This window comes from Elgaria multicarinata, chromosome 4, assembly GCF_023053635.1.
Source record: "Elgaria multicarinata webbii isolate HBS135686 ecotype San Diego chromosome 4, rElgMul1.1.pri, whole genome shotgun sequence".
Taxonomy (NCBI): Eukaryota; Metazoa; Chordata; class Lepidosauria; order Squamata; family Anguidae; genus Elgaria; species Elgaria multicarinata.
In genome coordinates, this window is record NC_086174.1 from 83,399,630 (window position 1) to 83,416,463 (window position 16,834).

Here is a 16,834-nt window from a genome sequence, read left to right on the forward strand (position 1 = left end):
AGCCATTGATAGTCTTATCCTCCCTGAATTTGTCTAATCCCCCTTTAAAGCTGTCTAAATTGGTGCCCATCACCACATCCTGTGGAGGCAAATGCCATCATTTAACTCTATGCTGTTCTTTTGTCTTTCCCGAATCTCCCACTTCATTGGATGACACTGGGTTCTAGTACTGTGAGAGAGGGAGAAAAACTTTTATCTATCCACTTTTCCCAAATGGATAATTTTATATACCTCTTTCACTCCCCCTTGCTTGCTTTTTCTTAAACTAAATGGCCCCAAACACTATAACCTTTGCTTGTAGGGCAGTAGGGAATAAAATTTATTTATTTATTATTTATTTATTGCATTTCTATACCGTTCACAAAAACACCTTTTCTAATCACAAGGGGTGTGCTCTGGATGCTAGAATAAAAACAGACAGGACCCAGGCTGGGGATGCAGATCATGGGTGACTAGGACAATATATGTTGTTTTCCAAACCTTCAAAATACTTGAATGTAATTAAGTACGCATTAAGTCCCATTTATCTACTTGGCTAGGTGACATTCCAAGTATCCACACAGTCTGAGCTTCAGATGAAAAAGAGGTTGCTGGTTGTATATCTGTCCTCTTGTACTCTGTAAAGTGCCACTCACACAGAAGATGCTAGCACAAAAGTGCATACATAAATACATGACCATGACCACCAGGTTACTCAGAGAACACACAATGAATGTGGATGGTAAGTAAGGAAATCTGAACTATCAAGCTTTGGATGATATGGCATTTACTGTATGTAACACAATGCAAATAAATGCATGTCCTATTTGACAGACACTCATGAGATTTGCCCATAGGGAACGAATGCATGCTGACAGGAGAAGCAAGATTCCAGGACTTACGTTGACAGTTCCTTGCATCAAGAGCATCTCCGAAATACCCATCAGCACACTTCTCACAGTACTGGCCTGTTGTACCTGGCTTACATATCAGGCAGGCTCCAGACAAGCTGTCACAGCTGCCAGGAACGGAGAAGTCAAGGTTGTCATTACATTGGCAAGGCTGGCACGATCCCCCCGGTCTTAAAGGTTGTCCGAAATAGCCTTCTGCACACCTAGGGCAACAGACAGAACATCTTAAAGTATTTACCTTGGCCTGTTAGCATTACAAAAACATGTTTACAGTTGTGCTGTCTTACGGATCACTAAAAATAGCTTGATTTTCTCTCAAGTGTTTTTCAGAGTTTTCTCCACCCCTTCCCATTTTTTTCAATTTTTCATTTACTTTCTTTAGCATCACTACAGATTCATTACTTGCTGAATTCCTGCCAGCTCCAGTAGGTCTTGAGGGTTGGGGAGGAGAAAGCAGGGAGGGACCATGTCACTGGAACGGAAGATGAGACAAAAGCATAATAAGAAATCTGTCCATTGGCACTCTAGGGGAAATGAGGTTCCTGTTGAGACCTCTTTGTATAACTAACCACCCAGATGCTATGCTAGCTAACCAGGAAGGCTGGCATTTCCCTCCTTAGCATGAAGTGCTTTTTTAAGATGGGAAACAAACAATAAAAGTGTATGCAGAATAATATATCTCTATCTGTCACAGAAGAATATACTGAATTGTACATGCACACAATGCAGGAGATACAATTTTACCTTATTCGAGGTCTCTGTAGACACTTGGCAGCAATGCGGATGCTACCTATCTGTGAAAAGTTCTACGTGGCTGGACAGACATTTTAATAATGCAATCACATGAACAGGAGCCAAGCATGGGAGTGATTGGCACCCTCTGATAAGAACGTAAGAAGAGCGCTACTGGATCAGAGAAGGGTCCATCTAGTCCTGCACTCTGTTCGCACAGTGGCCAACCAGCTGTTGACAGGGTGTTGTGAGAATCCGACCGGGTTCATGAGGGTAGTGAGCCACTCTGCTTCCAGAAATGCTGCATTTCCCCCTTTCATGTTAATAGCAGCTGCCACTAGCATGGGAGGGGGAAATCGTGTGTTCTCCTTGCGTTAATAGGGCCATTAAGGCCCAACTGGTGTGGGGGCAGGATGCGCAATTTCTGGAGGTTAATGTCAGCTTCATTAACGCGAAAGGGAGGCAAATACAACTACTGGAGCCTCCGGAAATTGCACTTCCCCTAGCTGCATTAATGGCGGACACCACTGACACAGGGAGAAAGGGTGTGATGCTGGAAGCCAGGGCAGGTGGTTGTTGAGCACTTGCAAGCCTTGTGAACGTTTGATGGAGGCTCATGGGGGCAGGCAGCAGCCACCATGGGGCAAATGCTCAGTGATTTTGCCCATCCCTAGTTGTCGACCAGGAACTCACAAGTAGGACATGGGTGCCCATGTTCTTCGGCAACTGTTGTATCTAGGCTTATTCCCAGAGGAGTTTCACATATGTGTTTGAAGTTGTATGTATATAAAACTGCAACCTTCATGCCTCCAAAACAACTGGCAGGCTACTTTTAAAAAACTGGATACTGCTATTGATGGAGCCTTGGTTTGATTCAGCAGGGCTCTCCTTTTGTTCTGAGATAAGACAGAACCCATAGGATGAAGGCTGCCGCCTGGCCAGTACAACACAATTTCTGCAAGTATATTGAGACAGCACTGATAGCTTCTTAAATTACTACTCATTTTTCCCTTCGCTTATCTGGGTTCATTTTGTTCTTTTCCCCCCATTTAGGCTTTTGTCTTGTATCCGATAACACCAGCAGAAACTTACAAAGATGAATGCCCCCCAAGGACTCATGAGCACTGAACTGTTAATAATAAATAACCCTCCTACCAATGACAAGCCACTTTGATCAATTTTTTTTTGGGGGGGGGTATTCTCATCACTTCGGACTCTGCTAATTGAGGTTAACACAAACCTTTGTTTCTTGGCCTTTTCCAAGTGTTGGAGCTACATTCTAGTGGTGTTCTATATCTTGCAATGAATTCCAAGTATCTTTTGAAAGTGGTGTGCAGGGCAGGAGTGAAATGGTCCTGCATCTATCTTCCCTCCCTTTCGGTCTTTTGCCCTTCTTTTCTGAAGGCAAACAACTTTTACTACAACTCTATATCTGTCCTGCCTTCTGTTGTCCCTGGTGTTACGGCCTTGGAGGAAGATTCAGATTCAGACATAGAAGGGACTGAAAAATTGGGGGCTGCTCAGGCAGTGGAATGGTGAGAGCTGCCCTCTTCCTGGCTTCTCAGTGGGGAGCAGGCCAGAGGAGTTGAACACTCCTTTTCAGAAATTCGACCTTGAGTGACAGGCTGACAGTCTTTGTGTGGAAAAAAAGCAGGCTAGAGACTCAATTGAGGAAGTTGGGTTTCCAACACAGAATGAAAAAGAATCGCCCTTTAGGTATAGTTTACAATTACAGACAAAATTTGCTTGCAGGGTTAGGTAGACTGGAGAAGGGCTCTCAGCGCCTAACCTCTGTTTGAAAGCTGCTGCAGAGCTCAGGGAGCTTCATGGATACAATGTCTTTAGTATCAGAACATTATCTTGCATGAACTATACTTGAACATTGATCTTTTGTCTTGCCTTGACTTCCATTTTCATGGGACCTTGTCTTGAAAATTATTCCTGAATCCTGATCTCTTGTAAGAGGTTCATTAGATGAATGTTTTATTTCATGCTTGCTACTGCCCACTTACGGATGTGTGCATGTCCTTTAGACATCGTCGTCTACCTCCTGCATGCCTCCCACTCCTTCTGCTTGTTTTTCCATCGTGAAATATACACCTTTTAGACACTTTTAAAATAAATAAATAAATAAATGGATTGTGCCACGATCTCCTGCTGTGTGCAGGAAAAGCAGTGTGATACAAATGTCCCCTGAATGGGCCACATGGTCTTTGTTTACTTCCTCTGGGCAGAAAGAGGAAGTAATGAAGGACAAAAGCAGGGGTAGAGAAGCAACGGTAAGGAAACGTGATTTTCCCCCGTGTGATGATGTTCTGAGTCTTGAAACCTGTACCTTTGAAACTCTAAGACTACATTGCTGATCTTCAGAATCCTTTTCCTAGTTTCTGTTTGGATTGTGTCTTGGAACTTAATACTGGATTTACAATTCTGTCTGTGATCCTAATTGAACTAACTGATTTATTGGGACTATAACCTCTGTGAAGTTTCCATGCCACGGACTCTAAAGGATTGCTTGTGTTTCAATCTCACTACAGTGAAGAGAGTTCTTTGTTTATTTTAATCCTGTGCTAAATTGTTGGTATTACAAGGGAACCAGGTCTGACAATACCTTTCCCTTAGGATTTTTTCCACTTCGGTTACTCTCTTCTGATCTAATGTGCTATGCCCATGGGAATATGAATATAGCAGAAGAAAGTCATATGGGAAATTAATATCTGCTCTTAACAGGAAAAACAGCACTGACTAACAAAATGGTTATACAGAAAAGAAACAAGAAGGAAAATACAATTTTAAAGGAAAAGGTAAAAAAAACCACATTCAGCATATTTCCCCTGCCCATCTTAGCTGTAGCTATGTCCTAGAGCAACATTGTCCATATTTTTTATTGGCAGGTACATCTATGCAGTGACAGTTATAAAACAATTTATAATTGTTCCCCTTCCTAGAGTTGGAAGACCTAAAGATGGTTGTGCATACGTTGGTAACTTCAAGGCCCGACTTCTGCAATGCGCTCTACATAGGGCTACCTTTGTGCCTAGTCCGGAAACTTCAACTAGTTCAAAATATGGCAGCCAGGTTGATCACTGGTACACCTAGGGGGTGACCACATCATACCAGCCTTAAAATCTCTTCACTGGCTGCCAATTAGTTTCCGGGTGAAGTATAAAGTGTTGGTTATCACCTTTAAAGCCCTCCATGGTTTGGGTCCAGGCTACCTGCGTGATCGCCTTCTCCCGTACAGTTCGCCCCGCACACTCGGGTCCTCTGGGAAGAATTTACTCCAGCCAACAAAAACAAGGCTGACAACTATTACCCAGAGGACCTTTTCTTCTGCTTCTCCCAGTTTGTGGAATGGCTTGCCGGGAGAGATTCGTCAACTTACCAGTCTTCCAGAATTTAAGAAAGCCATAAAGACTGATCTCTTCCGGCAGGCCTACCCAGTAGAATTTTAAGATGCCTTTTTTAATGGTGTGCTGCTTTTAACGATGCACTGGTTTTAAACGTTTGAATTAGTTTTATGTATTTTATGGTGTTTTTATTTGTGTTGTACCCCACCTTGATCCAGAGGGAGAGGCAGCTAACAAATAATAATAATAATAATAATAATAATAATAATAATAATAATAATAATAATAATAATAATATCCCCTCACCATCACCACCCTAGGGTTCATCCATTCAAATTGTGACTCTTAGGTTACAAACACACAGTGTGGAATCACAAAGCTTCAGAGTATGCTATTCAAAGTGGATTATTTGTGGAAATGGTTATTAGTCAATATGAATTATCAGGACTCAGTATACCAGTACAGTGATTTATGAAAATCAACTGAACATCAGTCATTTGTGTAGGACTGAGGAAGAAGAAAGTATTAGATGCACCAAACCCAATAGTGCTGTTTCATATATATGGTTCTTTAAAAAAACAAAAACAAAACAAAAACTAGAGCTTAATTTGAAGTTACATTCAAACAATAGTTTTTAACCCATTTCCAATGCTAATTTTAAATCCTTTGTTGTGGGATCTATCTTTCTTCCAGTTTATTTCAACCACTCTCCTGCCCTATTTTCTGCTATCTCTATCTCTCTTCAGAAAATTCAGAATGGCTCTGTATTTGTCACTACTAAGATAAAATGATCTAAGAGGGCAATGCTATGCTGACTGGGAGATGCTGGGAATTGTAGGGCTTTTTTCTGTTGAAAGAACCATAGGATTGCACCCTAAATGTCTGGATTCTTGTCTCTTTCTGGAAGAATAGTCTTTTAGTCCATACATTTAAATTCAAGGGTCACTTTCCATGCTGAACATGTGTTGGCCCACAGATTCCCAGCTCATCTTGGACCCTCAGATGTGCTTGTTCAGAAAGTTGATGATGAGCCAGGGTATGGAAAGAGATAAGAATTGAATTCCACCAAAGGTAGAGAGACAGAAAGCTGCAAATACACGGATTAGGACATAAAATTGAAAGCAACAAGGAGGCAGTTGAGAGATTTAAAGAGAGGGATGTTGTTATCTTTGCAATAAGGAAAAGCAGAAGCATTCCAACTTTACTGAAGGAAGGAGAGATAGCAAAAGAAGGGTAATGGCAAGGAAGTGATTACAAAAAAACTAGAGGGAAGATGGGTACAGAATGATGCAGGAGAGAAGAAGATGAAGAAGAACGTACAAAGAAACATAAATGCAGCCCAGCAGTCAGTCTGTATATAAATCAATGGAACAATGACTGTGACAAAACACACACACACCGTATTAAGCATTTTAATTTACTAGAATTATATATAAACAAAAAGAGATGTATTGCCAGTTCTAAGAGTGGGAAATCATGGGTGGCTGCAAGACAAAACTGAATATAGAACACTTCATGATAATTTTAAAGCAGTTAATTTAATGACTACATATGACTCAGAACAGTATCCTCAAGCTAAAATAAGAAGGGATTCCATGCAAATTCCTGAAGCTATTACTCATTCACATTTAATAGCATATAAAGAAGGCTTCCTAAATGTGCATGTGTTTGCTATAATCAAAGGCCTCCGGCAATTTTATTCAACTGTTGACAATTAAAAGAAACATTATTCAAATTCTTTCCTCATGGCTAATCTATGGATTATTCCCCACTCAAGAAATATTACTTTTGATGATGAGAGGTGCCAGTGACCCCTACACTGACCAACTGTCACAAAAGTACTCTTCAGCTGATTTGTTCTTGCACTCATTAACTTCACAGCCCTCTGATTTGAGAGGAGGGTGATGACTTGCCAGATAGACAGGAAAGGACAGATAGAAATAGCATTCAGCAGTAGCCATCACAGTGATAAGTGGGTGAGTGCCTAAGCCTTTGTGGCAGGTGCTTTTAGCCAAAAATAACACTACATGGATGTAAAAGAAAATGGTGGACTTGGTGCATGTGCTGAATCTTCAGCTTCAGTTGTGTGTTCAGGTATGTTTCTTTTTAATGAAGCAAACGGCTAAATGATTATACTCTCCAAAAATCTTCCACAGAAGTCCATCATTGAAAGGAATATTCTGCATTTGGCTCCCTTCTTACACATGGTGTAGATTCCTCAAAGGCTTTGCTAATTCCTAACACGTTAGTGGTCTTCGGTATTCTTTTTAATTGCCAGAGCTTCCACATTTTAAGGCTTATGGTGCATGTTACTGCATGTCTCACTACATGTCTACTCAGAAGTAAGTCTTAGTGAATTCAATGGAAGTTATTCCCAGGCAAATATATATAGGATTTCAGCCTCAGCAGGATTGGAAAGATTCTAGATTTTGCTAACTGAAAACTGTGGACTATAGACTTTCAGTGCCATCCAAAAATGGCTCTGTTTTGCTTTCATATTAGTGAATAAGTTGAAAGATGCCTAAAGGTGAAATGGGGTGGGTGGGTTGCTAAACAGAACACCTTGTAGAGTATTGTTATATAACCCATCTAACAACTGCCAGCGTATTAAACATATCCATTTACTTTACAGCAAGGTACAAGATATTTTAGATTTTGTAGCAGTGGAGTAGGAGCTGTAATCTTTGGGTTCATCCCATAGTGCCACAGTAAAATTATAAGATCCACCACCATGTGAGCTGGGCATGTGAGTCCATAGCACTCACTTGTTGACTGGCTAGGATTGGAACAATGATTGACTGGTAAAGAGCTATGCAGTTGGTCCATCCATGTATTTGTGAGCCTCTAAAAATTACAGCAGAACCATGGGATAATCCTTTAGAAAAGCTCTCACACTGTGGAGGTAATCTGTTGCATTTTTAAAATTTGGCAAATAACATGACCAGCTTAACGTCTCTTTGGAAACAACCTGCTTGCTCGGATGTGCCACTTTCTTTGATAATGGACACCTCCTAAATTCCCCTTCCCACTGCTATTTGCTTCTCTGCTATTGAGTATATTTGTATGTTCAGTTTCCTTTCTCGCATAGTCAACTGTGGATTCACATGTAGGGCATACAGGAGAGGTCATAAAAATAGTCACCTAACACTGCTATGCCTTTTTATGATTGGGAGCTTAATTCCACCACCACCCCTTTTAGCAAAATTGTCAATAAACACCTTAACCAGTTCTGCCTGTTCTGCCCACCAGTGAGTTTCCAAGTCTACATCAAGATTGAAAGAGGAGAGCTTTCCATTGTTAAATGAGGACTTCCTCCCTTTGGCTTAAAGAGCCATGGTGGAGGTGTCTGTGTGGCCACTTTTAAGGTGGGGTGAAAGCAAAGGATTCTGTTCTGGAACTAAGGATGCCCTGGCAAAATAATTCAAAACCTGCTTTTGAACCTTTTCTTTCTTTCTTTATTACATTTTTATATTGCCTAATAGCCGAAGCTCTCTGGGCGGTTCACAAAAATTAAAACCATAATAAAACAACAGTCTAATTTTTCTAATTTTTAAATGACATTTTGATTCACTTAAATAATTCCATCATCATCATCATCATCATCATCATCATCATTATTATGACCACCACCACCACCTTCATGCCTGCTTGGCTGATATTGGTGAGATGTTTGAACTACCCTATCTATTTACAAAAGTTTTGAACTCCTCTTTTATTGGGCATGCACACTGAAATCCAGGCCAGCCAGTAAAGCTAACAATGTTTTGCATTTTAAATACTTAAAGATTCTGTACAACACCTTTGTTATGCCTGGTGACAGTTTTATTTTACATAAATTAACCTAGCAATTGGCAGTAAGAATCTGAAAATCTTTTGTCAACCATCTCTTCAAATAACTACTAGTGTTGTTCATTTCAGGCAAATACATGACAAAACACTTTTTATCATGATCAACTCTGGGGGGTGGGGGGAAATAGTTTGAAGGAGCAAAGTGATGGCAAACCCCATTATATGGGGATCAAGTATTTAATCCATCCTATGTAGGACCTTAATACAATGTTACAAAAAGCTGGGGGAGCAAATGGAATGGTGTGAAATATTTGTGGGGCATGAATGGACCAGCTACCCTTCGGAGTCAGTCCTGCCACTTTTGGACTTTTACCACCATCTTTTTCTATGTTTACATCAAATCCATTTCCAGAATACAGCAAAAGAAAAAAGTGAAGAAATGCACAATAAGAAGATGTACAGTTTTATCAAACATGAAATTCTCTTAGGGAAAGACTGATCCCATACTGTCAAATTTCTCCATTTGTTGTGGTTCAATCACTTAGGAAGCTATGTGTCTTTATTAAGCTCCAGAGAGAGAGGGAGAGGGAGAGAGAGAATGAGAACACCCTTCTGAAATATTTGTAACACTGAGATATTGCTTGGAGCCCAGTAATTCCACATGCCAAATGAGCAACTTCAGAGGAAAATTAGAAGCAAACATATTAGAAAATATGTGTTTTAAAATAATTAAGACAAATAAATCTAGCTTCCACAATTGCATTGTTTGGCTAAATGTAAGAAGATGAAATGGCAATTCGCTGAATAATTGAATAAATATACTCTCAATGCTCAAGCCAAATTTGGTGGAAACAAACATAATAACGAAACTAACAGGTGCACAACAACAAGAAAAAATAATTTTAAAAATCTTATCAAGTAATATTACTTCCACGGAAAATACTTTCTTTGATGTTATGGCTTACTATTTATCGATAAAATTAAATAAAACAATTGTGCTGGTTCATAAAGCAGCTGAACAAATCTGGAACAGACAATGAAATTTCTTATTAAAAATAGAAACTGTATGACATCATTACTACAACAGCATTCTGACTATGGGGAAGACAATAAGAACATGGGTATGACTTAATATGGCTGCTTTAATACACAAAGGCAATGAGGATTTAGAAAGAACCATTTAATAAAGTATTGTGAGATAAAGGAAATAAAATCCTATACAATGTTTTCTTACCTCTCACAGCGTGAGCCAGTATATCCAGCAGGGCATTCATCACATATTACTCCACGACTTTGGTCCAAATGACATGTTGGGCTAAAACTTTGTTGTTGATGTAGGGCAAGAAGAGGGGCACAGAGAAAACAGAGAAAGAAATTCATTAACAGCATAGTTGCTGTCCTTCTTCAGAGAGCGCTGCTTTCAAAACAGAGCATGGGGAAAGTCCGTCTGGCCTCACACATGGGGCTTAGGTTTGGCTCCAGCCGGTAGAGTTTGGAATGACTCTGCTATTTCTGCCGAAACTGGATATAGCTCAAATGGGTGGCAGCATCCAAGTGACATGTTGTTATGGGACTTTAGTCTATCAATGAGTGCCTATGCCATTTAAAAAAGCAGGAATGTACAGCTGTTTGTCTGAGCCCTTGAGGGCCTATCTCAGACTATACTCCTCAGTTAAATCTCACTGCAGCTGAAGGGCAATTGATGGGAAAGCTCAGTAAACTCTGGTTCCATATATCGTGGAATAAAACTGCAGTATTAAAAAGCAAAGGGAAAGGGGAAACTTCATAACTTAACCTTTGTAAACCGCCCAGAGAACTTCGGCTAAGGGACCATATATAAATGAAATAAATAAATAAATAAATAAATAAATAAATGTGCTGTTTTTCAGGATCTACCCAAGCCTTACCTAAGGGCACACAAAGATAACTGAATGGAAGTGGCTTTTACCTTACCCCCTTCCTCCTTGCAGCCCCCTGCAATCTCCCAGGGCCTTGCTAGACGACGGGGTAGCCCGGTACAAGCCCCTGTGCATCCAGATGATGCACAGGGGATCCCGGGCTCAGGCAGGGCTGAAACCTCCTTTGGCCTGGGCTAACCGGAACCTCTTTTGGCCCGGTATTACCCTCGGCCTCAGGCTGAGCCCAAGACTGTGGGCATCTAGCTCGTTCCGCCGCTTTTCCCGGCTACCACACTTACTCGTGAGTAGCCAGGACAAGCAGCTGAGCCTGGGGGAGGTGGGGGGGAGATCGGAGGCAGGGGGGAAGAGGGCAGACGGGTGACAGAGCTGGCAGGGATGGGGGGGATGAAGCCGGCGGGAGAGGGGGGGACTCATGGCCAGGGAGCGGGGAGCGGGGAGAAGTTTTTTTTTTAAAAAAAAACCTTACCTAAGAGCAGGAACATTCCTGTGTCTGGCCCCTTTAAAAAAAAATTAAAATGGCGGACGTGATGGGGCTTTGCTTTCCCCCATCGTGTCCATGTCTAGCACGGGCTTGCCGCTCCTCCCGCCTGGATTAGGCGGTAGGTCTAGCAAAGCCCCCAGATTGTTTCAAATGGCCCTCTAATCCTCCAGAACAGATGTTGGATATGTGCAGGGAATTGCCTTCCATCAACAGAGGAACTGCCCTTAATCTGCCCTTAATTGATTCACAATCAAGAGTGGCAACATTTGTGGATACTTCCCACCTTTCCAGGACATGCTTGTGACTCAGGGTGAGGATTTTATTTAATTTGTATAATTGTAAAGAACCAGAGGCTGGTAGCTATCTGGATGATTTAAATTGGAGTATGAAGTATAATCTCATGAAAGTAGCTTTGTAATGGAATCCTGTGTCTTCTCAAAAGTAAATGTCAATGAGTTCAAAGAAGCTTGATCCAAAGTCAAATGGTATAGAATTTTGGCATCATTTAATCAGATTGTCACTGCAATAGCAATTAACCATCCTCCATAAATTCTTGCTACCCTGATGTTTCAAACTGGCTGCATACCTAAGAGACAGAGCTTTATATTTGTTTATTTCATGCCTCCCGTGCTTTTTACAAATAAGATAGCTGGAACATAGTTGCATCTCTTGGCAACCCAGCCATTTGCATGTTTACAATCCCCTCTGATAGTATTTTACCCTAGCTGTGTACCTCTGCCTTCTAGCATTTTGTTTTCTGCATTTTCCCCCCTCTAGCATCTGATTGACACACAGTAATGAGGTAATCTGCTGGCACACAGAAAGATACAAGCAGTTTGAAACAACAGGATATCTGTCACTCTACTATTTTAAAGAGATCAGCCTTCAATTATTCTTCCTTTTATTTCACTTAGAGATTTGTTTGCACTGCATAGCTATTCAATTTGCCAAACAACCCAGCAGTAGACCTGGAGCCCTAGGACAAACTTTTGTTTAACATGGGTGCACTAGTGGAATAAATATAAGTAAGCAATGAGATCTGTCATTCTTCTTTTAGGGATGAAACTGTGCAGGGCTATGAGAAGTTTTTGAAATTTCTAATGGGTCCGTATGAAGTGGCAAATAATCAATACAAATAAACACCATTTTCTTCTTTGCTATTTCTGTAACCCATACCATGTAATGGATGTAGGTTTTTTTTATATACTAATGTCAAGAAAGACTGACTAGTAACATACTCCCATGTGTATCTATTCAGAAGTAAGCCCCATGGAGTTCAATGGAACCCACACCCAGGTAAGTGTGTGCAGATCTCCTCAGTGCATAAGAGCCCAGCTGGGTGAGACCAAGGAACCATCTAGTCCAGGGCTTGGAAACTTGTGGCTCTCCAGTTGTTGTTGGACTGCAGCTCTCATCAGCCCTAGCCAGTGCAGCCAATGGGGCGGGATCATGGAAGTTGCAGCCAACCAACACCTCGAAGGTCACAAGCTGCCCAACCTGTTTCCCACAGTGGCCAGTTAGACACCTGTGAAATTTAGCAGAATTATAAACAGCGGTCCTCTCTCTCTGACCCATATTGCAAATGCACTTCACATACATCACCTCAAAAGCAGATCTGTTGGAAGGGAAAACCCTCAGCTTTCCACTCATTATGGCTGGTTGAGTGGATTCCTCACAATCAGATCCACTCTTGTGGAAAATGCTGTGACAAGCACAAGCCTAGGCAGCTTTCTTGTGAATAGATTGACTTGCATGGATCCCTATTAGATATTTTAGATATGACCAAAGATACTTATTCAAATAGGGACATAAAATTAGTCTAACCCTGAAAAATGTAACCGTGTGTGTGTAACAGCATGGAGGGAAATTGTTCTTTGGCTCCCACATACACATTTCCATTGACAGCCAGAGTTGTGCAGTAGTTTAAAGTGATGAACTGGGACTGGGTCTTCGGAGATCCAGGTTCTAGTCCCCACTTGGCCATGAACCTCACTGGATGACTTTGGGCCCGATACTTACTTTCAACCTAACTTAACACACAGGGTTGTTGTGTGGATAAATGATAATGTCAGTGTGATGCATGGTGCTCTAAGCAGGGATAGTCAATTCACATTCCATTGGGCCACATTTAGCCCATGCACCAATTCCTCCCCTGTCTTCACACCCATCATGACTAATACCACTGGTTCTTACCTAGTAGGTGTCCTCAGTACATGCAAGGGAAAAAGCAGCACCACACATCCAAATCACAGTCCACTGCGGGAAGGAATGGCTACGATCAGTAGCCACACAGTGCTTTTTCTTGCAGATAGCACTCATATCAGGAAATGAGATCTACATCTGTACAAGAACTCTGTTTTCCTGGGAGTGGTGCTTGCCAGTATATAAGCCATGCAAATCTCTCGATCGTGTCACACTTCTCAAAGGGAGGAGTATCAGCAAGAGGAGAACTGATATAACTCTCTCCTGGTCTGCTTGTCACCTCTCAGGTGACCCTGTCAACATCTGGAGCCTTGTGAGGTGGGACTGTGGACTTTTCCTGAGCCAAACCACAATGGAAGTCTTAGAGGATGACTACCCATCCATCATGCAGCTTGACCAGAGCAAATCTAGACTCAAGATGGTAGCCATGCCTACATAAGCTCCAGCCCTGCCCTGATTCTTGCCAGAGAGCCAGGTTGCCAATCTTTCCACCCAGAACTATAGAGCATTCCTGTAGAAAATGGATCTCAGAGGCCCTGTTGGGCATGTGGAGCTCTTAGGATCACAGTATATCTAATTAACCTATTCAATCTAGTGTTTGCCTATTTGTCTGATTAACATGGAAAAAATCAGGAATCTGAGCTAGGCAATTGTGTGGCTAACGGAAGTTTACATTGCATTGATGTTCATTTCACTGTGTAGAACTGAAGTAAGAGAATATTGGGATTATACATTTGGTTTGAATATTTATGCTAGCCAATCTATTATTTATTTCATGGGTTGCCAATAACCGATAAAACGATACTTCAAGGGATAGTTCAATATTATTTTTACTGACAGAAATTGCAACTTACTTGTTTGAAGGTACACTCAGTGGGCAGGCACACAGCTGACAGTCATCGGGTTTCCCTTTAGTAGCATCTCCATAGAAACCGGGAAGACATCTATCACAATATCGGCCACCTGTGTTGTGCCTGCAGTCCTAAAACGGCAGGGAAAGACACAAAGACAACTTTTCAGTATATCATAGAACAATAGTTGGTAAAAATACAGTAGGGCATCTAGTCCACTCTGTCTGTTTTCTGTCTATTATATGTTTATCCTGCATTTCTTCCAATGACTCAGGGCAGCATACTTTTCACCTTCCAGCCCCCCCTACAAACTTTAAAGGTATGTTAGGCAGAGACACAGTGACTCCAATGTAAGTCCAACACTCTAGCCATCCTATGAGTGAAGATTTGATCTGTTATGTTATAGGTATCCACTGGTGCTCCCCCCAACTCTGAAAACAGGTGACTACATTCTTCATCACCTGTAGATTACAAACTTTATTCAAGAGCACCTCAATACAGATCTCCTCATTTCCTAAACCAAGCTAATACAGATGTAGGGAGAACAGAAGCAATCAATGAACTGTCATTCAAAAATTATTTTCTGATTTCTTTTAGCTTTATGGCTTCAAATTGCTGGTATCAATACTACAAATGCTTTATTAATGTGCATTTAAAATCTATTTTTCCTATGTATATTCAAGCTTCAGATATACAAATCAAGTGTTAGCAAAACTCTGAAGGCTACCCACTTCCAATTATTCAGTGATCACACATGAATAATTAAGACCCAATTATCTGAGCTAAATTATTTTGGGGGATATCGCAGTAATTAACCACAGTTTGCTCACAAACCAGAGAGTGAAATCTGAATCTTCCAGAAATATACGGATTTACTTTCCTCTGGGGAAAAATGAGGATCAGTGACTAGATGTTCAAAACTTTGTGAATGTTAGATGAAGAACTGGGAAAGGGGGCTGAATGCTCATCTGAATGCACATCCAAGTGTACATGTTTCTCAGCGCTACATTCCTCTGCATGGGTTGCACATAAACATCGGATAAACATCCACAACTAGCACAACTGGTCAACTCACATGTGACAACAGCTGCTGTAACATGCATCAATTTGAACATCTACTTTTGCAGTGTGTGTGTGTGTGGGGGGAGGGAGCAAGAACCCTGAATGCACTGAAGCTGATGAGAAAACCAAGGATAAATAAAACACTCTGTATTTACAACAGTAACTGGGAAAGCAAAGCAGAAACTCTGTGGAAATAAAGGGGCAGAATGGTTACATTTATTCAGATGTCACCAAAATAATAAACAAATGTTATTGCTCGCTAGGAAACTGAGTGAGGAAAATAGGGAAGCCCCACAGGAAAGGAGAAATAGGAGTGGGGAAGGATGCACAATCCCATCAGACACTCCCAACAAAACAAAAACCCATAGTTTTTGTCGAACAGGGATTATGACATCTGAACTCACTGTTGTGATGTGATTACTCAAAATTCTCTTAAAATGGTATCTGTATAACACCCCATCGGTGCTGAAGACAAGAGTAGCACCACAAAATGCCTGACAAGGCCTATATTTTGTGAATCTCTTAACAGTATGGCAAGGAACAGTGTGTCAGTAACATGACAAAATGGAACTTCTTCATGTTCAGAGCTTGTGCTATCTACAAAAGTAGTTATCATGTATATCACATTGGTAATAAGAATGTAATATGCTACACCTCCATGGGTGTGTTGGGGATCAAAGGGCTTTGCAGGTTATTCCAAGTTGTGTGTTAGAAATGGGCTTTTTTTTTTTTAAAAAAAATACCAACCTAGGCTACAGCCGTTGATTTGAGCTCTTATTATGAGTCAAAGAAACATATTTCAGCTTCTTTTCAAGTCTATTTCAAAGCTGAAGAAGAGTCAAAAGAAGTAACATATCAGTAAATTAGCTGCCTAAATTGTCTGTTGTATTACTGAAAAAACACCATGAATAGTAATGAGAAGGCCAAAAGGCTCAGTGCATCTCAATACAAAAAAGGGGTAAAAAAGAATCCCTTTGATGTGAAGCATGCCTCTTTTTCAGCACTCAAACTTCTCTCTCTCTTTTTCACTTCAAAAGGCTTATGATCCAAATTGAATTGCAGCATTTAACAGCCTGCATGAGTACCAAGTAATCTGACTTCACTTACAGCCAACACAAAATCCCCAAATAGATTTTCAAGACTTAGTTTCTGGGCACTTTCTCTCTACGTGATGATATAGTGCATGCTTCAATGCCGCAGTGAAGGGTACAGAGAAAGCACAGGATAAAGGCATAAAGGTTGGGCAGATGCTGCATGTTATTGTTTCCAGAGATGTATTTCTCCTGCTAGTTGTCTCACTGGTGTACTATATCTACCAGATAACATGAGCACTGATAACCAGGACTAGAGCTGTATAAATCAGAGCCACCAAGTTACTAGGCAGTGACTTCCACGAAGGTTGTGCGTATGTGGGTCTGTTTATATGTGTGTAGCTAAACTGTTTTTATATTATGCACAATATTGTATTTTGAAGGGTTTTAATCTATATAAACCCCCAGTAAAGAAATATAAATGTAATAAATGAAAATGAAATAAAATGAAGGTTACATTGTTCCAA

The 16,834-nt window shown here is 40.9% G+C and overlaps 1 protein-coding gene across 4 annotated transcripts in view; it reads right to left on the reverse strand.

The window, feature by feature from the left end:
- LAMA2 (laminin subunit alpha 2) overlaps positions 1-16,834 on the reverse strand; it is a 477,652-nt gene that overhangs the window by 176,912 nt on the left and 283,906 nt on the right. For all 4 annotated transcript variants that reach the window (XM_063124695.1, XM_063124694.1, XM_063124692.1 and 1 more), the window contains 3 exons: positions 14,218-14,345; positions 9,996-10,082; positions 882-1,093 (listed from right to left, as the gene is read on the reverse strand). In XM_063124695.1, coding sequence (XP_062980765.1) covers positions 882-1,093; positions 9,996-10,082; positions 14,218-14,345 — 427 coding nt within the window. The remainder of the gene's footprint in view (positions 1-881; positions 1,094-9,995; positions 10,083-14,217; positions 14,346-16,834) is intronic.